At 46.5% G+C, this 21950-nt stretch overlaps 1 protein-coding gene across 5 annotated transcripts in view; it reads right to left on the reverse strand.

Moving 5' to 3' along the window:
* The window catches only part of SPTAN1 (spectrin alpha, non-erythrocytic 1), an 85890-nt gene that overhangs the window by 29654 nt on the left and 34286 nt on the right, over nt 1–21950 (reverse strand). For 3 of the 5 annotated variants that reach the window (XM_023217014.2, XM_023217010.2, XM_023217011.3), the window contains exons 19-31: nt 20663–20880; nt 18541–18633; nt 16972–17106; nt 14902–15050; nt 13495–13554; nt 12170–12368; nt 8354–8458; nt 7879–7902; nt 6782–6817; nt 2730–2777; nt 1908–1999; nt 844–988; nt 551–732 (exon numbers count right to left, since the gene is read on the reverse strand). In XM_023217014.2, coding sequence (XP_023072782.1) covers nt 551–732; nt 844–988; nt 1908–1999; nt 2730–2777; nt 6782–6817; nt 7879–7902; nt 8354–8458; nt 12170–12368; nt 13495–13554; nt 14902–15050; nt 16972–17106; nt 18541–18633; nt 20663–20880 — 1486 coding nt within the window. The remainder of the gene's footprint in view (nt 1–550; nt 733–843; nt 989–1907; nt 2000–2729; nt 2778–6781; nt 6818–7878; nt 7903–8353; nt 8459–12169; nt 12369–13494; nt 13555–14901; nt 15051–16971; nt 17107–18540; nt 18634–20662; nt 20881–21950) is intronic. The other 2 variants (XM_023217013.2, XM_023217012.3) reach the window with 1 other exon arrangement.

Below are 21950 nucleotides of genomic sequence, written 5' to 3' on the forward strand. Positions count from 1 at the left end.
TTGTTTTTAATTTTTCCTTTTTTTTTTGAGATGGAGTCCCACTCTTGTCGCCTGGGCTGGAATGCAGTGGCATGATCTCTGCTCATTGCAACCTCCGCCTCTCAGATTCAAGCGATTCTCCTGCCTCAGCCTCCTGAGTAGCTGGGATTACAGGTGTCTGCCACCATGCCCAGGTAATTTTTGTACTTTTAGTAGAAACATGGTTTCGCCATGTTGGCTAGGCTGGTCTTGAATTCTTGACCTCAGGTGATCCACCCGCCTTGGTCTCCCCAAAGTGCTGGGATTACAGGCGTGAACCACTGTGCCCGGACGTTTTTAATTTTTAAATTAAAATTTAAAATTTTACAATAGCCAAAGTGTTTTGCCATGTATCCCAGGCTGGTCTCCAACACCTGAGTTCAACCGATCTGCTTGCCTCGGCCTCCCAAAGTGCTGGGATTACAGGTGTGAGCCATTGTACCCGGCTGAGCATGTGCTACTTTCACAATAAAAATGAACCCTGCAAAGAAGGCTCTATGTTCCAGAGGTCTGAGTGAACATGGCTCCGTACCGGAAATCGCTAAGGAAGCGCTGCAGGTCGTGGGAGTCGCCCAACTTTGCCTTGCGCTGATCTGCACGTTTCCCCAGGCTGCTCCAGGCCTGGTTTAACTCTGTGCACTTTTCCTGGAGGTCCTCTGCTGACTCGGGATGGGACTGGATCAGGCGCTCTGCTGTTTCACCAAGGGAGTTTACCTATGGGAACAAAGTGGTGAATGAGCTTGCAGTAAGGGTGTGTGCTCTACAGAAGAGAAGACTGCTCTTTCTGGGGCAAAAACGCCAGAAGATGACTTTCGGTCCTCTCACCTTGTCACCGAGAGCTGCAAGGTCCCTCTCAAAGCCCTCATGCTTGCGTTGCAGGGCCTGGACACTGGCGAGATCATGTCCATAATTGTCTGTGTTTAGAGCTTGATTCTTCTCTTCAATCCATTCTTTGGTTTCATCAGCATCTCTAAAGGGGAGACACATTTATGTTAAGAAATGCCGAGTACAACTGCCTTGATTACAGGACAGACACTAAAAAAATTTTATAGGCCGGGTGCGGTGGCTCAAGCCTGTAATCCCAGCACTTTGGGAGGCCGAGACAGGCGGATCACGAGGTCAGGAGATTGAGACCATCCTGGCTAACACAGTGAAACCCCGTCTCTACTAAAAAAAATACAAAAAACTAGCTGGGCGAGGTGGCGGGCGCCTGTAGTCCCAGCTACTCGGGAGGCTGAGGCAGGAGAATGGCATAAACCCGGGAGGCGGAGCTTGCAGTGAGCTGAGATCCGGCCACTGCACTCCAGCGTGGGTGACAAAGCGCCCCGCCGTCTCAAAAAAAAAAAAAAAAAAATTATTTATTTATTTATTTATTGAGATGGAGTTTCGTTCTTGTCACCCAGGCTGGAGCACAACGCACAATCTTGGCTCACTGCAACCTCCATCCCCACCGGGTTCAAGCAATTCTCCTGCCTCAGCCTACCAAGTAGCTAGGATTACAGGCGCTTGCCACCACGCCCAGCTATTTTTTTATTTTTAGTAGAGGTGGGTTTTCCCCATGTTGGTGAGGCTGGTCTCAAACTGCTGACCTCAGGTGAGCTGCCTGCCTTGGGCTCCCAAAGTGCTGGGATTACAGGCATGAGCCACCAGACCTGGCCTAAGAAAATTTATTTAGCTGACATTTGTGTATTTGTCTGTGGCTACCACCAATAACTCTAAAAAGCAAACGAATTCATTTAGCAGGATTTACTGAGCATCCACCCTGTGTCAGATGTAAACATCAATAAGAGCCAGCCGTTCCTCTAGGATCTCACTCAGCAAGCTTGGGGGCTGTCAGGAACTAGCAGTCACCTGTTTCTCCCTCTCCCAGCCCAGGGTTGACCCCTCACCTGTGGAACCTCTGTACTTCATGGGCACTGCCCAAGAGCTGGCTCCGTTCCTCGGCCAGCTGCTGTAGGGACCGCCAGCGCTCATTCAGCTCCTGCAGGACAGCAAAACATCAGCTCCACTGCACCGCCTCTCTTGTCATGTTCCCAGTCAGACTTTGGGAAAATGACTTTGCTTGAAGGAGATGCTAGGGCACATATAATTTCCTGTTTCCAACCTTCCTCGCTGAATAAATTAGTATACAATATTCCAGTCAGAGCCAAGCCAAAACTAGCTGTGCCTGACAGCTTCAACACCCACAAACACCTGACCTAGCCATCCCCTCTGAGGCAGCAGGAGACACAGCTGACTTTTCCTTACTCTCATCTCCTAGCCTGGGGCCTGGCAGTTAGCAACTGCTTCCTAAGTCACAGCTGCGTGGAGAAATCCCAGTGTTCGCTGCCTCCCAACAGCCGAGCAGCAGCCTCACAGGCCAGAGCAGGCCTGGGAAGAGCCAGCATGCCACAGGACCTCGCACTGCAGGCGGCAAGGGAGCCACTCACTGCTTTCCTGAGACTGTGCTCCTTCTAGCTCCCTGACCTACTGGAAATCAGAGGGAAGGCTTGCTGCACTGTTGAGAACTGGCGGGCTCTTGACAGGAAAGCCACCAAGCTATCCAGCGACCATGAGCATGCTGATGTTTACTTAGGACATGCTTGGACCCAGGAGAGTGAGATATGTCACAGTTCACCTGGTTGACAAGAACAAGAGCTCTACTGTAGACAGGGAAGGAAGATAGTGGAGAAAACCAGGGGAGATTAGGGGAGTTGGTCACTGCTTCTTACCTTGATGGAATTAAAGGTGGCCACAGTGTGAACCATCAGACGAGCAGACTAGGTAGGGAGGAAAGCAGAAGGCAAAATTAATCAAGTGCCTGGCAATTAGAGATCTGAGCTGCAAGTGTCATTGACTAGGTCCCTGTGATCAACCCAAATTACCTTAAAGGGATACTGGCAACATTCTTAACAGAGACATCAGTAGAAGTGTCAACTACTAGAAGGTCATGAAAATACCCAAAGTGCACAATTAGACTTAGCTCAGTAATTAATTTTATCTGATGAAGAGTGAAAAGAGAATGGTAAAAATCACAATTCCAGCAGCTACTTGGACAGAAAAATACCTAAAAGACTAATGATTAATATCATTTTCTTGTCTATACCACAGGAGAATATTCCAGAAAAAAAAGAAAACAAACAACAAAACCCTAATTTAACAAATGCTGGCAGCTGAGACTATTTAACAGTCAGGAGCACTAATAACCACTTTCATTTCTAATTATAGTTACTGGGTTGCTGTTCTTTTTAACAGTATCCCCGTTGAAGGACAACGGCTTTACCAGAGGGAACAAATAAAGCAGTGAATTAGCTTTCAACAATGTACATTTCAACAATATAGCTGTCAACAATATAGATACTTCTAAAAATCTAAAGTCTCTTAGGGCTAGGCACGGTGACTCATGCCTGTAATCCCAGCACTTCCGGAGGCCAAGGTGGGTAGATCACCTGAGGTCAGGAGCTTGAGACCAGCCTGACGAACATGGTGAAACATTGTCTCCACTAAAAATACAAAAATTAGCTGGGCACAGTGGTGTGAGCCTGTAATCCCAGCTACCTAGGAGGCTGAGGCAGGAGAATCGCTTGAACCTGGGAGGCAGAGGTTGCAGTGAGCTGAGATTGCGCCACTGCACTCCAGCCTGGGCAACAGAGCAAGACTCCGTCTCAAAAATAAATAAATAAATAAAATAAAAATAAAAACAAATAAATAAAGTCCCTTAAGATCTTACAGCCCAACCAACTCACTGGAAAGAAACTCAAATTGGCCCAGGTTATAATGCTCACAACCCTTTGAGTAAAGAACAAGAGGCAGGGCATGGTGGCTCACGCCTATAATTCCAGCACTTTGGGAGGCCGAGGCGGGTGGATCACCTGAGGTTAGAAGATCAAGACCAGCCTGGCCAACATGGTGAAACCCCATCTTTACTAAAAATACAAAAATTAGCTGGGCATGGTGGTGGGTGCCTGTAATCCCAGCTACACAGGAGGCTGAGGCAGGAGAACTGCTTGAATCCAGGAGGCAGAGGTTGCAGTGAGCTGAGATCAAACCATTGCTCCCCCCGCCGGGGCAAAAGAGCAAAACCCCTCTCAAAAAAAAAAAAAAAAAGGAGGGCAGGAGGGCTGAGCTTGGATGCAGATGTCCTCATGGCATCCCTAGGTGACATTTTCAACTGGTGTGTTTATAGGAGTCAGAAGGTGGACCCACGGTCTCCAGTAAGAGGTACTGGGATGTATAAAGGTATCTAAAATAAACTTCTGAAAGAGGCTGGGTGCGGTGGCTCAAGCCTATAATCCCAGCACTTTGCGAGGCTGAGACGGGCGGATCACGAGGTCAGGAGATCGAGACCATCCTGGCTAACACAGTGAAACCCCATCTCTACTAAAAAATACAAAAAAAAAAACTAGCCGGGCGAGGTGGCGGGCGCCTGTAGTCCCAGCTACTCGGGAGGCTGAGGCAGGAGAATGGCGTAAACTCGGGAGGCGGAGCTTGCAGTGAGCTGAGATCCAGCCACTGCACTCCAGCCCGGGCGACAGAGCGAGACTCCGTCTCAAAAAAAAAAAAAAACTTCTGAAAGAATACTTATGTTATCATAAACATTCTGCTGAGGGCGTAAGTAAGGCTGTTGCCCATTCATATAATCAATGATCACGTTTTGCTACGTAAGAAAAGCGAAGAGTGAGAAAAGGAGAGAAAGTTGAATAGAAGGAAAAGTATACCATCATGCCTGGCCCAATTAGAAACCTACTTAACAAGGAGGATAGTCAGAGCCAGTTGGGGAAGGAAGCCACAAGACACAGATCCCTCTCAGCCTAGGTCCTCAGGAGAGGTCAGACAAGGTGACTGAGCAGGTTCAAAGGTGGACGTGGAAGGGTTGTTGGGCGGAGGCTTTTTGTTTTAAGGTTTTCATGCTTTCTTCATATTTCTGGGGATACACTTTTAAAAATTTAATTTTTTGTATCTGCTTGTTAACTCACCATTGTACTAACGAGGAGAAGACCTACTTTCTTTTTCTTTTTAAAACTTTTTTGTTTTTTGTAGAGCCGGGGTTTCGCCATGTTGCCCAGGCTGGTCTCCAATTCCTCGGCTCATCCACCTGTCAAAGCCTCCTGCAATGCTGGGATTATAGGTGTGAGCCACCACACCTAGCCAAAAGATCTACTTTTATAAAGTCAGAATCTGCTCTCTAACTTGCCTGTAACTTAAGTGATGTATTCCTGAAGAGCTGGGTCAGGAGGGAAGATGCTAGAACTGAGACACAGGCAACCAGTTACACAATCACAGCTATAAATGTATCACACAAAACACCTTGGCCGGGCCAGTAATCCCAACACTTTGGGAGGCCGAGGTGGGTGGATCACCTGAGGTCAGGAGTTTGAGACCAGCCTGGCCAATATGGCGAAACCCTAACTCTTCTGAAAATACAAAAATTAGCAGGCATGGTGGTGCATGCCTGTAATCCCAGCTACTAGGGGGAGCTGAGAAAGGAGGATCGCTTGAATCTGGGAAGCAGAGGTTGCAGCGAGCTCAGATCATGCCACTGCACTCCAGCCTAGGCAACAGAGCTAGACACCGTCTCAAAAAAAACAACAAAAAACAAAAAGAAAAAAAAACCTTTTCCCTGGCTGAGCGCTATGGCTCAGGCCTGTAATCTTAACACTCTGGAAGGCTGAGGCGGGCGGATCACCTGAGGTCAGGAGTTAAAGACTACCCTGGCCAACATGGCGAAACCCCGTCTCTACTAAAAACATAAAAATTAACCAGGCATGGGCCGGGCGCGGTGGCTCACGCCTGTAATCCCAGCACTTTGGGAGGCCGAGGTGGGCGGATCACAAGGTCAGGAGATCGAGACCATCCTGGCTAAGACGGTGAAACCCCGTCTCTGCTAAAAATACAAAAAATTAGCCAGGCGCGTTGGCAGGCGCCTGTAGTCCCCGCTACTCGGGAGGCTGAGACAGGAGAATGGCGTGAACCCAGGAGGCGGAGCTTGCAGTGAGCCGAGATCGCGCCACTGCACTCCAGCCTGGGTGATGAGCAAGACTCCATTTCAAAAAAAAAAAAAAAATTAACCAGGCATGGTGGCACATGCCTGTAGTCCCAGCTACTTGGGAGGCTGAGGCAGGAGAATTGCTTGAACTGGGGAGGCGGAGGTTGCAGTGAGCGGAGATTGTGCCACCACACTCCAGCCTGGCTGACAGGGCAAGACTCCATCACAAACAAACAAAACAAACACCTTTTCCCCTGTATTCTTGGTCAGGGATGGCCCATTCTGGTTAAGCCATATTCACACCTGGATTTGTCCAGAAAAATGTCTACTGTAGTGCGGAAACATCTCATTCCTCCCTTTACATCTCTGTATTGGGCATCTCTGAAGCCTTTCTTAGGCCACAGGATAGAGGACAGGCAGACGGTGAATGAAGGCCTGCCCTCCTTTACGTGTGCAGTTGTTCTCGTGTTCATGTCATTTCCCTTTGGACTGCCTCTTACTCGTGGGACCCTGCCAACCACACAGTGCTCCCTGCTGCAGCATATCCTGCACCAACATGGGTAATCAATGCAACCTAACTGTACTGAGCATTTGACGTAGACACTCTGCTTCTGTATATTAAGCATCACATTTTAAGAGATAACAGATTCAGAAAGAAACCAGCCCAAACAAGTCCAGAAATGACTAAAGACTTAAGACAAGCTGAATATTCAGAGAAAGGCACACCAGAAAAGGACACAACATATTTCATGCTCTCGCAAAACTCTTGAAAACAATAATTTGCAAAAGAGTTCTTACCTTCCACGGGGAGGCTGTCTTGGGATCAGTTTCATCCTATTCAGAGAAAGAGTAATTTAGGCAGCCATGCAATTGAGCATGAAACAACAAAGCACCTGACCTTTCCAGTTAATGACTCTAGTTTCCCCCAGAGGAGATCCCAGACATTAATACATTAATCAAAACAGCATCTTCCCTCCATAGTTTGGCTGGTAACAAACTTCAAGGCTGGTAAAGAAAAATTAAGCCAACAAACAGGAGAGACAAATTCCAAGTTTTTATCCAGTAGAAGAAATGGAATAAAGAAATTTAATAAGAAAACCACCAACTTTTCTTTATGTTGTACTCATAAGATTGTCTGCAAACGAGTAATAAACAAACCTAAAGATAGCTATAGAAAAAGTTTTAGAAAACTGAAGAGATAAAGACTTTTTTAAGAGCTGCACTTTGTGTTGCATGCCTGCTGTCCTAGATATTTGGGAGACTGAAGTGGGAGGATTGCTTGAGGCCAGGAGTTCGAGGCTGCAGTAGGCTATAACTGCAGCTGTGAAAAGCCACTGACCTCCAGTCTGGACAACCAAGAAAGACCCTATCTCTTACAAACAAAACACACAAACAAAAAAACCCAACTTTTTTTTGTCTTTTGGAGAATGGCAAATAGAAATCAATTTCTGGGCCAGAAGTGGTGGCTCACGTCTGTAATCTCAACACTCTGGGAAGCTGACGTGGGTGGATCACCTGAGGTTGGGAGTTCGAGACTAGCCTGGACAACATGATGAAACCCCATTTCTACTAAAAATACAAAAATTAGCTGGGTGTGATGCCACACGCCTGGAATTCCAGCTACTCAGGAAGCTGAGATGGGAGAATCGCTTGAACCTGGGAGGTGGAGGTTGCAGTGAGCCAAGATCACACCACTGCACTCTAGTCTGGGTGACAGAGTGAGACTCCGTCTCAAAAAAAAAGAAATCAATTTTTGGTGCTTTCCACAAATCTTTACACACAAAAGGCATCGGAGGTTAAGGAACAGCAATTCTGATGAAGTTCTTGACTTGACATTCTTCCCAAAGTTTAAATCCTTCTCATGTTCAAGATCCACATGCAGTACCCAAACTTACCCTGGGCATCATGCCATACACTTCCTACAAGGAGAGAGAGAAACCAGTTTTACTATTAGAAGAAATACACGTCTCTCAAGAATACTCATTATGGTCAAACCTGGAAACACAGGACAGAATTCCAAAAAGACAAATGGAAATGCCAGTCCAAATGTCCAGCAGAACTTCAAGTATTTATATATAAACCTTTTCTTTGAGGAACTTATGAAATTACTATTAGTTAATGGTTATATAAACATTAAACATTTAATGGACTTACGGAGAAGACAGAAGTCCCCCCAGAACCAAATGAAGATGAGGGATAATGGTATAAAGAAGTTAATCAAAATGGTTTTGGTCACATAGAGGACCTGACCTACAGTCAAGCCACAATCCTGTGCTATGAAACACTGCTTGTTGGGCTATGACAGACATAGGATGAACAAAGCTGCATCCTTACAGCAACAGAGCCTCACTCCAAGATGGAGACACCTACCTGTTGTTGCACAGCCTGCACCTCCTCTGCCATAAGACCTTCAGACTCCAGGTCTTCAGCCACCTTGTTAATGTCCTTCAACCGTGACTCATTGGCCTTCAGGTCCTTTAAAACAAAAGCCATAATAACTAAAACCCAAAATAGCAAGCCAAAGTTAAAGGAGACATCACAAACTATGGCTTGAAACTATAAGGATTCTTCTACAAGGGCCTATTTAAAAAAAAAGGGATTAAAAAAATAAGCTATGGCCAGGCATGGTGGTTTACGCCTGTAATCCCAGCACTTTGGGAGGCCGAAGCGGGCAGATCACCTGAGGTCGGGAGTTCAAGACCAGCCTAACCAACATGGAGAAACCCTTTCTCTACTAAAAGTACAAAATTAGCTGGGTTTGGGGGCCTTTGCCTGTAATCCCAGCTACTCGGGAGGCTGAGGCAGGAGAATCGTTTGATTCTGGGAGACAGAGGTTGCGGTGAGCCGAGATCGCACCATTGCACTCCAGTCTGGGCAAGAAGAGTGAAATTCCATCTCAAAAACAAAACAAAACAAAACAAAAAGGCCGGGTGCAGTGGCTCATGCCTGTAATCCCAACACTTTGGAAGGCTGAGGTGGGTGGATCACAAGGTCAGGAGTTCAAGACCAGCCAGGCCAAGATGGTGAAACCCCGTCTCTACTAAAAATACAAAAATTAGCCGGGCACAGTGGCATGCGCCTGTAATCCCAGCTAATTGGGAGGCTGAGGCAGGAGAATCTCTTGAACAGGTGGCGGAAGTTGGGGGGCAGAGTTTGCAGTAAGCCAAAATCGCACCACTGTACTCCATCCTGGGCAACAGAGCAAGACTCTGTCTCAAAACAAAACAAAAACAAAACAAAACAAAGAAAAAAAGCTTTAAGGATCAGTTCAACATGTATCCCCATGGATTGGTTTTCCCAGCCCTCAGATAATTATTGGACTCAAATTTACTTCATTAACTGTAGTTTTTTCATTTTTTGGTTTTTTTGGAGACAGGTCTCGCTATCACCCAGGCTGGAGTGGAGTATTGCAATCATGGATCACTGCAGCCTCTACCTCCGAGGCTCAAGCAATCCTCCTACCTCAGTCTTCTCAGTAGCTTGGACTACAGGCACACACCACTATGCCCAGCAAATGTTTTTATCAAATAGAGACTTTTTTAAAACCTCTTTTTGGTTTTAAAACAATGTTTTTAAAATGTGAAGAGGCCAGGTATGGTGACTCACACCTTTAATCCCAGGACTTTGGGAAGCCAAAGCAGGAGGATTGCTTAAGGAGTTCAAGACCAGCTTGGGGCAACAAAACCAGACCCCAACCTCCACAGAAAATTTTTTTTTCTTTTTTTTTTTTTCTCTAATGAGACTCAGTCTCACTCTGTTGCCCAGGCTGGAGTGCAGTGGCGTGATCACGGCTCACTGCAACCTCCGCCTCCTGGGTTCAAGTGACCTTCGTGCCTCAGCCTCCTGAGTAGCTGGGACTATAGGCAGGCACTACCATGACCAGCTACTTTTTGTATTTTCAGCAGAGATGAGGTTTCACTACGTCGGCCAGGCTGGTCTCGAACTCCTGACCTCAGGTGATCCGCCTGCCTCCGCCTCCCAAAGTGCTGGGATTACAGGCATGCGCCACTGGGCCCGGCCAGAAAAATTTTTTCAACTATAATAATGGATGTGGTGGCCTACGTCCATAGGCCCAGCTACACGGGTGGCTGAGGTGGGATGATCACTTGAGCACAGGAGTTCAAGGTTACAGTGAGCTACGATCATCCCACTGCACTCTAGCCTGTGCGAGAGAGTGAGACCCTATCTCTAAAAAATAAATAAAAATGAGATAAAATTTTAATGCACAGTTACTATAGGAGAAAGAAGCTCTTCCTCCTCATTTTAATTTTTTGTAAGAATACTTTTAAGTGGTGGAATGGATAAACAACGTGTAGCATGTCAGCCAAATATTATTCAGCAATAAAAAGGAATGGAGTACTGATATGTGCTACAAAAAGGATGAAACTTGAAAACATTACGGGCCAGGTGCAGTGGCTCACATCTACAGATGTGAGCCAGCACTTTGGGAGGGCAAGGTGGGCAGACAGCCTGAGCTCAGGAGTTCGAGACCAGACTGGGCAACATGGCGAAACCTTGTCTCTACAAAAAACACAAAAATTAGCTGAGCATAGTGGTGCATAGCTACAGTCCCAGCTACTCAGGAGGCTGAGACAGGAGGATCACTTGAGCCCAGGAAGTGGAGGCTGCAGTAAGCTGAGACTGGGCCATTGTACTCCAGCCTGGGCAACAGAATGCTACCTTGTCTCAAAAATAAAGAAAGAAAGAAAACATAAACAAAAGAAGCCAGTCACAAAAAGTCACATAACGTGATTCCATTTTTATAAATTGTCCAGAATAGGTAAATATGGAGGCAAGCAGCAGATGAGTGGCTACTTGGGCCACTGGGGTTAGGGAGAATGGCAAATGAATGCTTGACAGATATGTGGTTTTCTTCTGAAGTGATACAAATGTTTCAGAACTAGAGGTGGTGGTTGCACAACATTGTGAATGTACTCAATACCACTGAATTGTACACTTTAAAATGGTTAGCTTTGTAAATTTACCCCAATTTAAAAAAAAAAAGAGTACTTTCACATCTATTGCAGTTTAGGCTTAGAAAAGTTCTTATAACAACATGTAGAGAACAAAGTATATCTTTCCTTAAAACTAAACTAGTCCAAAAAGGTTTCAATTAAAGTCTTTTAAAAATAGCTACACAGGCCAGGCGTGGTAGCTTATGCCTGTAATCCCAGCACTTTGGGTCAAGCTGAGGTGGGCAGATCACTTGAGGCCAGGAGTTCAAGACCAGGCTGGCCAACACGGTAAAACCCCAGCTGTACTAAAAATACAAAAATTTGCCAGACGTGGTCGTGCGTACCTGTAATCCCAGCTACTTGGGTGGCTGAGGCATGAGAATCACTTGAGCCTGGGAGGCGAAGTTGCAGTGACCTGAGATCGAGCCACTGCACTCCAGCCTGGGCAATACAATGAGACTCTATCTTAAAAAAAAAAACCTGAGGCCGGGCGCAGTGGCTCACGCCTGTAATCCCAGCAATTTGGGAGACCGAGGCAGGTGGATCACCTGAGGTCAGCAGTTTGAGACCAGCCTGACCAATATGGTGAAACCTTGTCTCTACTAAAAATACAAAAACTAGCCAGGCATGGTGGCGAGCGCCTGCAGTCCCAGCTACTCGGGAGGCTGAGACCGGAGAACTGCTTGAACCTGGGAGAAGAAGGTTGCAGTGAGCCGAGATCGCACCAATGAACTTCCAGCCTGGGTGACGAAAGCGTGACTCCGTCTCAAAAGAAAAAAAAAAATTGAAAAAAAAAAAAAAAAGCTACATAGGTGATGGAATATAATCTATGTAATTTGCATTCTAGTAATTTGCAGTCAGAAATCAAGAGACTCCGGCTGGGCGCAGAAGCTCATGCCTATAATCCCAGTACTTTGGAGGCTGAGGCAGGTTTATCATCTGAAGTTAGGAGTTTGAGGCCAGCCTGGCCAACATGGTGAAACACTGTCTCTACTAAAGACACAAAAATTAGCAGGACACGGTGGTGGGCACCTGTAATCCCAGCTACTTAGGAGGCTAGGGCATGGGAATCACTTGAACCCGGGAGGCAGAGGTTGCAGTGAGCTGAAGTCATACCACTGTACTCCAGTTTGGATGACAGTGAGAATCCATCTCAAAAAAAAAAAAAAAAAAAATCAAGAGACTAAAATCTTTAAATAAATTTTCAGCTGAGCTCTAAGACTGCCCATACCTTCTGGAAGTCATCAAACTTCTTCTGGAGCACCTCAACCTGCTCCAAGTCTGCGCCGACCTCCTCACTTGTCAGAGCGGCTTCCTTCTCATTGATCCATTGCTGTAGTTCATTCGCTTCACGGAACAACATAAACTTCTTGCAACTCTTCTCCAACATGCCTTTACGCTTCTCACCCAGTTCCAGAAGAGAATGATATCTGATGGAATTCAAGAGAGAGACAAGAGGGACAAGGAAGGCAGTTTGTAAATGCTGACATAAAGGCAAACCACGAGGTGTCTCCAAGATATGGATTCCAGGCTACGAGTTTGTAATGATGATGCCCTAGTAACAGAGTTATCAGATGAAGATGAGGATCCCAAGTACCCACGCCACAGCCTAAGAGATATGCACACACTGTTCACAACTAGGTGGCTAGAACAGCCAGGCACACTTATCTCCAGGCCAATTCTGCACTTATAACAACAAAACCACAAATGACTAAAACCAAGCGCTTAGCACAGTAACACAGGGTTCATGCAACTACAGTGGAGAGATGAAATGAATTTGCTGGGCAGAATGTATCCAGAGGGTTTTTTTGTATTTTATAATTCTCTGAATAGCTCCCAGGCTGGGGTGAGGTGGGGGAAGGTACACTGAGTTTTAAAATATCCTCATATAGGATGTTTTATCTCCATATTAGTAGGACATTTCTAAAATGATACATTCAGTTCTCAGAAAGTTTTGGCAAGTTCGGAAGGAAAATCAGGCACAGTACTAAGTATCTCTGTGCCATTCTGTTACTTGAAAGATTTCTTAAGAATCAAAGGATATTCTAACCCTCGGGAACTAAAATACAAAAGGCTGAATTATCATCTTTGAACACGAAAACAACAAACAATAAAAAACTAAAAGTTAAAAAAAACTAGAATCACCATCAAATCTAAGTGTCCCAAAGCGAAATAAAAAAGCAATGAGTTACCAAGAATCACAGCACTTTAAGAGAAGCATATGATTTCCTTCCTACTAAGGAAAACTACAGAACAGGCCTTCAGGTTTGCTGCTGATAGTGGCTGGTCCACCACAAAAACCAACAGGAGGGGGAACCAACACCACTCTGAACACACAGCTGTACACGGAAGCAACCAATGAGATAAGCAGTCATCAACCGACACAGCTGCACCGCGACCTCTTCCCTTGTGAGCCAAAGCTGCTGCACAGACAGGCAGTTCCTCCCACCACCTCATCTTTCTGGATGAACAAAGGCCTTCAAGAGAAGCAGCAGAGGGAGAATGGACAGGGTAGCAGTGGACACTGGTGCTCTGCAAGACTCTCAGCCTACTCACAGTTCTTCCACCTGCTTCATACGCAGAGATACACTGCCGGCCTCCTTAGTTATGCGCGTCCTGCACAGAGGGGGCACAGCAAAAGCATGCACAAATTAGTGGGATTAATCCACAGGGATGAAAGGCGGCAGCTCCGACTGGTGCCATGATGGTGGATGCTTAATGTTGGGAAAATACGGACTCATTCAACAGCTCTAAGGAGCACTCTAAGCCATGAGTGAAATGACAGTAAAGAAATAATAGGAAAATTACAGGGTTAGTTCACCTTCATTTTCCTGACAGGTCTGCCATGCTTAAGGCAGATTTTCCCACTGAAAACACTGGCAACTTCACAGAGCAACGTCAGGGAACAGACTGGACTACCCTTAGAAAGAAATTTTACTGAGAGCTAACAAGCAATTTAGCCATATATTTGATCTACTTTTTCCTCTTATATTTATGACCCAGACTACTGGTAAGAATACAAACCAAGGCCGGGTGAGGTGGCTCACGCCTATAATCCCAGCACTTTGGGAGGTCAAGGTGAGCGGATCATGAGGTCAGGAGTTTGAGAACAGCCTGGCCAACACAGTGAAACCCTGTCTCTACTAAAAATACAAAAATTAGCTGGGTGTGGTAGCACATGCCAGCAGTCCCAGCTACTTGGGAGGCTGAGGCAGGATATCGCTTGAATCCGGGAGGTGAGGTTGCAGTAAGCCAAGATCATGCCGCTGCACTCCAGCCTGGGTGACAGAGCGAGACTCTGTCTCCAAAAAAAAGAATACAAACCAAAACCTTCCATTCTTATCTCAATAATAACAGAATCTATAAGTGGACAAATAACTCTGATCTTACTAAGGATCACTGGAATCCAAAAATTCCACTATTCTACCCAAACTCTAGTGGGAATGTATTTCCTGGATACTTCTCAAGTGTCCAAAACTGCTGATTCCATTAGTGGAGTCAGAAATACCCTAAAGGAGGGACACAGGGCAATATGGGGACTCAGCTACAGGAAAGAGGACAGAGCCATTTCATTAAAAAATTCCATTCTCAGAACTCAAAGCTATGGCAGAGAGAGAAGCTCTGAAAGCAGCTTTTCAAAGTGGACAGAGTTTTAGGGGTGTAGAATCTGAATATCCAATTTCGAAAAGCATCTTGAACCAAAAGACAAATGGCAATGATTAGAAAAATTCTGTTTAGGAAAAACTCATGAACACTGGTGGGAAAAAAACAAAGCAAAATAAGTCATTAGTAAGGGGTTTGAGACCCAAACAGGGAGGTCTGTGGGCTCAAAGTGGGGTGGAGACAGCAGGAGGCATGCAGGTGGGCTCCAGGAGCCTCAGGACACGCCTAAGCTTCGGCCCATGTGGAACAGAGTACGCCTATGGGACGCCTGGTCCTTGTGGCCCCCGGTGTCATCCTTACTGATTGTCAATCTGCTCCTGCCGCAGCGCTATGCTGCCTTGCTCCTCCAGGAGATTCTCCCGGGAGGCTGACTGGGCGGGGTCCAATTTCTTCACGTAAGCAGCTGGCACAAAACCCTGACGATCGTTCACTTCCACTTTCCACCAATCCTAAAGAAAAAAGACAGAGAACTGAAAACAAATTCCTTCTCTGAGAGGGAGAATCCAAGGAGGTCATGTGTGTGCACACACAAGACAGCATTAATTGTTTTAAAGAGGCCCAAGACAGTATTAAAGTCACTTTGCATAAGGTCTGATAATTCAGTTCCTTCCTCACCTACCACACCTGCAGAGGGTCATAGGCAGAAGAGCAATGCTGCCTGCCACTAAGGCCAGGTTTCTCTCCGCTTAGATGCTCCAAAACTGTGCTAACACTGGAGCCACCAGCCACATGTGCCCACTGAACTTTCACTGAGTTAGAACTTTTTATTTTTGAAATGGAGTCTTGCTCTATCACCAGGCTGTAGTGCAGTGGCACCATCTTGGCTCATTACAACCTCTGCCTCCCGGGTTCAAGCGATTCCCCTGCCTCAGCCTCCCAAGTAGCTGGGACTATAGGCATGCGCCACCACACCCAGCTAATTTTTTGTATTTTAGCAGAGACGGGGTTTCACCATGTTGACTAGGATGGTCTCGATCTCCTGACACTGTGATCCACCCGCCTCAGCTTCCCAAATGCTGAGATTACAGGCGTGAACTAACACGCCTGGTTTTTTTTTTTTTTTTTTTTTAATATAAATAGAGATGAGGTCTCAGGCCAAGCACGGTTGCTCACACCTGAAATCCCAGCACTTTGGGAGGCTGAGGCGGGCACATCAAGAGGTCAGGAGATCGAGACCATCCTGGCTAATATGGTGAAACCCGGTCTCTACTAAAAAATACAAAAAATTTGCTGGGCGTGGTGGCAGGCGCCTGTAGTCCCAGCTAGTTGGGAGGCTGAGGCAGGAGAATGGTGTGAACCCGGGAACCGGAGCTTGCAGTGAGCTGAGATCGCACCACTGCACTCCAGCCTGGGCGACAGAGCAAGACACCATCTTAAAAAAAAAAAAAGAAAGAAAAAGAAATGAGGTCTCGCTATGTGCCCCAGGTTGGTCTCGAACTCCTGGGCTCAAGCGATCCTCCCGTCTAGGCCTCCCAAAGTGCTGGGATTACAGGCGTGAGCCACTATGCCTGGCCTCATTGAGTTATAATTCAATTAAATAAAACACTCAGTTGTACTAGCCATATTTTAAGGGCCTACTATCACACATAGCTAGTAGTTACTGCAGAGGCAGCACAGACACCTTACATTTCCACCATCACAGAAAGTTCTACTGGGCAATGCTGCTTTATATAAACCAAAGCTAGACCATAAGTTGGTTTAAGTTTAAATTAGAATCAATAGAAAGATAAGAATCACAGGTTTCCTCAAAGTATCATGACAAGGATAAATAAGGTGAGGGAGTGGGAATAAACTGGCTCTTAAAAATGGCCAACGACATTTCTCCAGCCTTAACTAAAACAGAAGGCAGGTCTCTTTCAGGATCAGATAATCTGTGGACGCTTCAAGGCCACTGTCAATTCACAGTGTGTTAGGGAAGAAAGGCTGATGGACCAGGATGGATTTATTATTGTCATTATTTAGCCTGGAGAAGACAAAGCCTGCAGGGTGAGGTCACAGCTGTCTTCAATGATCTGCTGGGCTGAGATGTAGCCTGTAGTCTGGAGTAAGAACCAACAGGTCCAAGTTATACAGCAAACTTTGGCTTGACAGGTCAAGAATTCCACCTAGAGATACTCAATGGTGAAAATAAGCTATCCTTCTGAGCGTGATTATCTATGCTTCTTGCAGGTATTCAAGAAGACAGATTAACTTCTTGATCATACACAGTACTGCATAAATGTGTATCATGTCGGGGACTGGTAAGGAAACTTATCTCTTTGAATTCTAAGCCTTTTCACTTCAGGGAGACATGCAACCCACAGAAACCCAACTGAGCATACATGGAGGTGCTAGTGTGGAACAAACACGCAGCCACTCTCTGTGCCTTGCCTTGTTGGTGCTGTTGAGTAAGGTAAGGATATCTCCCTTCTTCATGGTGACCTCTCGGGGACTCTTCTCCTGATAGTCGTAGAGAGCCAAGACCAGCTCCTTCCCAGTCTCGTCATCCATAGGGGCCACTTGTTGCTAAAAATCCAAAGGAAGGGCAAATATTATAAAAACAGGTCCACGCTGAATCATCTAAGTACGCAGCAGATTCAAATGTCACCAGCTGTACCAAATGTACCAAATACACACTCATGAGAGTTCTTCACTGAAGCTACCAATAAAATCTGATCCAAGAACTTTAAATTTTTGGTATCTTTAAAAAAAAATCTCATTTTGGCTGGGCACAGTGGCACACAGTTGTAATCCCAGCACTCTGGGAGACTAAGGCAAATCACCTGAGGTTGGGAGTTTGAGACCAGCCAGACCAACATGGAGAAACCCCATCTCTACTAAAAATACAAAATTAGCCAGGCGTGGTGGTGCATGCCTGTAACCCCAGCTACTTGGGAGGCTGAGGCAGGAGAATTACTTGAACCTGGGAGGTGGAGGTTGCGGTAAGCCAAGATTGTGCCACTGCACTCCAACCTGGGCAACAAGGTTCATGAAACTCTGTCTCAAAAAAAAAAAAAAAGAAGAATCTCATTTTAAATTAGGGCCGGGCACGGTGGCTCATGCCTATAATCCCAGCACTTTGAGAGGCCAAGGCGGGCGGATCTTGAGGTCAGGAATTTGAGACTAGCCTGGCCAACATGGTGAAACCGCATCTCTACTAAAAATACAAAAATTAGCTAGGCGTGGTGGCGGGCACCAGTAATCCCAGCTACTCAGGAGGCTGAGGCAGGATAATTGCTTCAACCTGGGAGGCAAAGGTTGCACTGAGTCGAGATGGTGACACTGCACTCTAGCAAGACTCCATCTCCGCCGGGCGCGGTGGCTCACGCCTGTAATCCCAGCACTTTGGGAGGCCGAGGCAGGCAGATCACGAGGTCAGGAGATCGAGACCATCCTGGCTAACACAGTGAAACCCCGTCTCTACTAAAAATACAAAAAATCAGCCGGGCGTGGTGGCGGGCACCTGTAGTCCCAGCTACTCAGGATGCTGAGGCAGGAGAATGGTGTGAACCTGGGAGGCGGAGCTTGCAGTGAGCCGAGATCGTGCCACTGTACTCCATCCAGCCTGGGCGACAGAGCGAGACTCCATCTCAAAAAAGACTCCATCTCAAAAAAAAAAAAAAAAATTTTAGCTGGGCATGGTGGTGAACACCTGTAATCCCAGCTACTCTGGAAGCTGAGTCATGAGAATCGCTTGAACCTGGGAGGCAGAGGTTGCAGTGAGCTGAGGTTGGCCACTGCACTCCAGCCTGGGTGACAGAGTGAGACTTTGTCTCAGAAAAAAAAAAAAAAGAAAAAAAATCTCATTCTAAACTCTCTGTAAACCTTTGTGTCACAAGAGTTAAAAGCAGAGTCAAATGCTGCCTATGATAGGAACACCTGTTGACAGCATCTGGATCCTTCCACTTTCCCAGCCCCCAAGACCTCCCACCAGTAACCCATAAACTGTTACAGGTTTACCCGGCAGGACTGTGCTTGTTCTCGCAAAGCCTGGATGCTGCTGCCGTAGGCACTGAGATCTGACATCAAAGCTTCGTGTTTCTTCAGTAGAGCCTGAAACCAAAACCACACGTGGAACACTGCACAGGGGCTGAAGCCTCCCATCCTCCACTGCCTCACCAACCTGCCATCCTGCCTCAACAGCCTTTCTCAGTTACACAATGACGTGATCACCTCCTGCCCTTCTTACAGTGTTAATACCATTTTCTTTCCTTTTTTTTTTTTTTTTGAGACGGAGTCTCGCTCTGCCACCCAGGCTGGAGTGCAGTGGCCGGATCTCAGCTCACTGCAAGCTCCGACTCCCGGGTTCACGAATACCATTTTCAAAGTTTTTCAGGTTTCCCATATTTTGGGACAATCATATATATTACGATTATAGCCTACTCATCCTGGTCTGGGCACAGTGGCTCATGCCTGTAATCCCAGCACTTTGGGAGGCTGAGGCAGGCAGACAGCTTGAGCCCAGGAGTTCAAGACCAGCCTGGGCAACATAGTGAAACCTCATCTCTACAGAAAATACAAAAATTAGCCAGATGTGATGGTGCGTGCCTGCAGTCCAAGCTACTCAGGGGACTGAGGAGGAAGACTGCTGAGCACAGGAGGTCAAGGCTGTAGGGAGTCGTGATTGCATCACTGTACTCCAGCCTCAGAGACAGAACGAGCGCGGTGCCTCATGCCTGTAATCCCAGCACTTTGGGAGGCTAAGGCATGCAGATCACTTGAGGTCACGAGTTCAAGACCAAACTGGCCCATGTGGGGAAACCCCATCTCGACTAAAAATACAAAAAAAATTAGCTGGGCGTGGTGGCGGGTGCCTGTAATCCTAGCTACTCGGGAGGCTGAGGCAGAAGAATTGCTTGAACCCGGGAGGCAGAGGTTGCAGTGATCCGAGATTGTGCCACTGCACTCCAACCTGGATGACAGAGTGAGACTCTATCCTAAAAAAAAAAAAAAAAAAAAGGAAAAATTCAACTCATTCTAGTTTTTGTGAAGACTGGAAAGAGCTAGGTACAGGAACTATACCTAGACTTTTATGAATAAAATTTGAAAATTTTAGTCAAAAAACAGAAAACCAGTAAAAAACCAAGTACATCTACGCATATATGTGTGCATGTTGGTATGTGTGTATATGTGCACATTGGTATGTACATGTGTATGCTGGTATGTTTGTAGCTATGTATATGGATATGCGTGCATGTTGGTATGTTAGTATGTATGTAAACACACATATGGTTTCACATAGATGAAACAAGAATGGCAAATGTTAATGGTTGAAGGTGAGTGACAATCATCTTCTCTCTCCTTTAGATATGATAAAATTTTCATAATAAAAAGTAAAAAGGCCAGGTGCAGTGGCTCAAGCTGTAATCCCAGCACTTTGGGAGGCCGAGATGGGCGGATCATGAGGTCAGGAGATCGAGACCATCCTGGCTAACACGGTGAAACCCTGTCTCTACTAAAAAATACAAAAAAACTAGCCAGGCGAGGTGGCGGGTGCCTGTAGTCCCAGCTACTCGGGAGGCTGAGGCAGGAGAATGGCGTAAACCCGGGAGGCGGAGCTTGCAGTGAGCTGAGATCCAGCCACTGCACTCCAGCCTGGCTGAGAGCGAGACTCCATCTCAAAAAAAAAAAAAAGTAAAAAAGGGCCAGGAGGGGTGGCTCATTCCTATCATCCCAGCATTTTGGGAAGCCTTAGCAGGAGGATCGTTTGAGGCCAGCAGTTTGAAACCAGATGGGACAACATAGTGAGACCCTATCTCTACTAAAAATAACATTAAAATTAAAAAGCGTAGCTAGGCCTAGTGCTACCTGCCTATAGTCCCAAATACTTGGGAGGCTGAGGCAGGAGGATCGCTTGAGTCCAGGAGTTTGAGGCTGCAGTGAGCCACAATTGTACCACTGCATTCCAGCCTGAGCAACAGTGAGACCTTATCTTAAAAAAAAAAAATGGATTCCAAAACATCTTTAAAAACAATCATTGTGATGCACAGCTCCCATGCATCACTACTTCTCCTAACTTCCTTCTCAGTACAAGCCCTGTTCCACTTCCCTGGCAGGTAAAACGATTCCCAAGCCCGGTTACCTCAGCAGAGTCTTCGTCCTTTCCATAGTCAGTGCTGCCCACAATGGGTTCTTTCTCCCGCATCCAGGATTCGGCCTCATTAGCATCAGCAAAGTACTGCTGGGCCTGCAGAGAGTCCTCCAGGTCCTGCCGACGCTGGGAGGCTTTGGCTTTCAGCGCCTCCCACTTTTGGTTCAGCTCGTGAAGCTTGGCCTTCACATCCTCTGCAGCAAAATGGCCTGGAAGGCGGGTAGGGAAAGAGGATAATAAAAACTATGTTGACACATTACATAAAGACAAAAAGAAGTTTTCTCTGTGTGTTCACGGCACTTTCATTACTATGTTTTGGTGAGCTGTGCCCTTTCATAATTCCAATTTTTTTGAGAGGCTCAGGTTCTAACCCTTTAAAGGACTGTTTCATTTTTTGCCTCCTCAAACCATGACCTCTACCTAGATTCTAAGAAGCAGATATCGCAAGTTGGCATTAGTGATAGTATCATAAAGACTAGTAACAGTACCACTGTAGCACTCAGTTACTGAGACTGGCATGTGCAGGCCCTCTTTCAGCTCTTTCCCTACTTGGTTTCACTTACTCACTACTGCGTCAGGAGAGGTGTTGTCATCCCCATTTCACAGATAAGAAATTCAGGCTCAGAGCCGGGAACGGTGGCTCATAGCTGTAATCCCAGCACTTAGGGAGGCCGAGGCAGGTGGATCACCTGAGGTCAGGAGTTCAAGAACAGCCTGACCAGGCCGAGCGCGGTGGCTCAAGCCTGTAATCCCAGCACTTTGGGAGGCAGAGACGGGTGGATCATGAGGTCAGGAGATCGAGACCATCCTGGCTAACATGGTGAAACCCCGTCTCTACTAAAAATACAAAAAACTAGCCGGGCGAGGTGGCGGGCGCCTGTAGTCCCAGCTACTCCAGAGGCTGAGGCAGAAGAATGGTGTAAACCTGGGAGGCAGAGCTTGCAGTGAGCTGAGATCCGGCCACTGCCCCCCAGCCTGGGAGACAGAGCCAGGCTCCGTCTCAAAAAAAAAAAAAAAGAATAGCCTGACCAATATGGTGAAACCCCATCTCTATAAAAAATATAAAAATTAGCTAGGTATGGTGGTGTGTGCCTGTAGTCCCAGCTACTTGGAGGCTGAGACAGGAGAACTGCTTGAACTTGGGAGGCAGAGGTTCCAGTGAGCTGAGATCGCACCACTGTACTCCACTTTGGGTGACAGAGTGAGACTCCGTCTCAAAAAAAAAAAAAAAAAAAGGAAATTCAGGCTCAGAAAGAATAAGGTCTGGTCAGGTCATAGA

This window comes from Piliocolobus tephrosceles, chromosome 14 (genome assembly GCF_002776525.5).
Source record: "Piliocolobus tephrosceles isolate RC106 chromosome 14, ASM277652v3, whole genome shotgun sequence".
Taxonomy (NCBI): Eukaryota; Metazoa; Chordata; class Mammalia; order Primates; family Cercopithecidae; genus Piliocolobus; species Piliocolobus tephrosceles.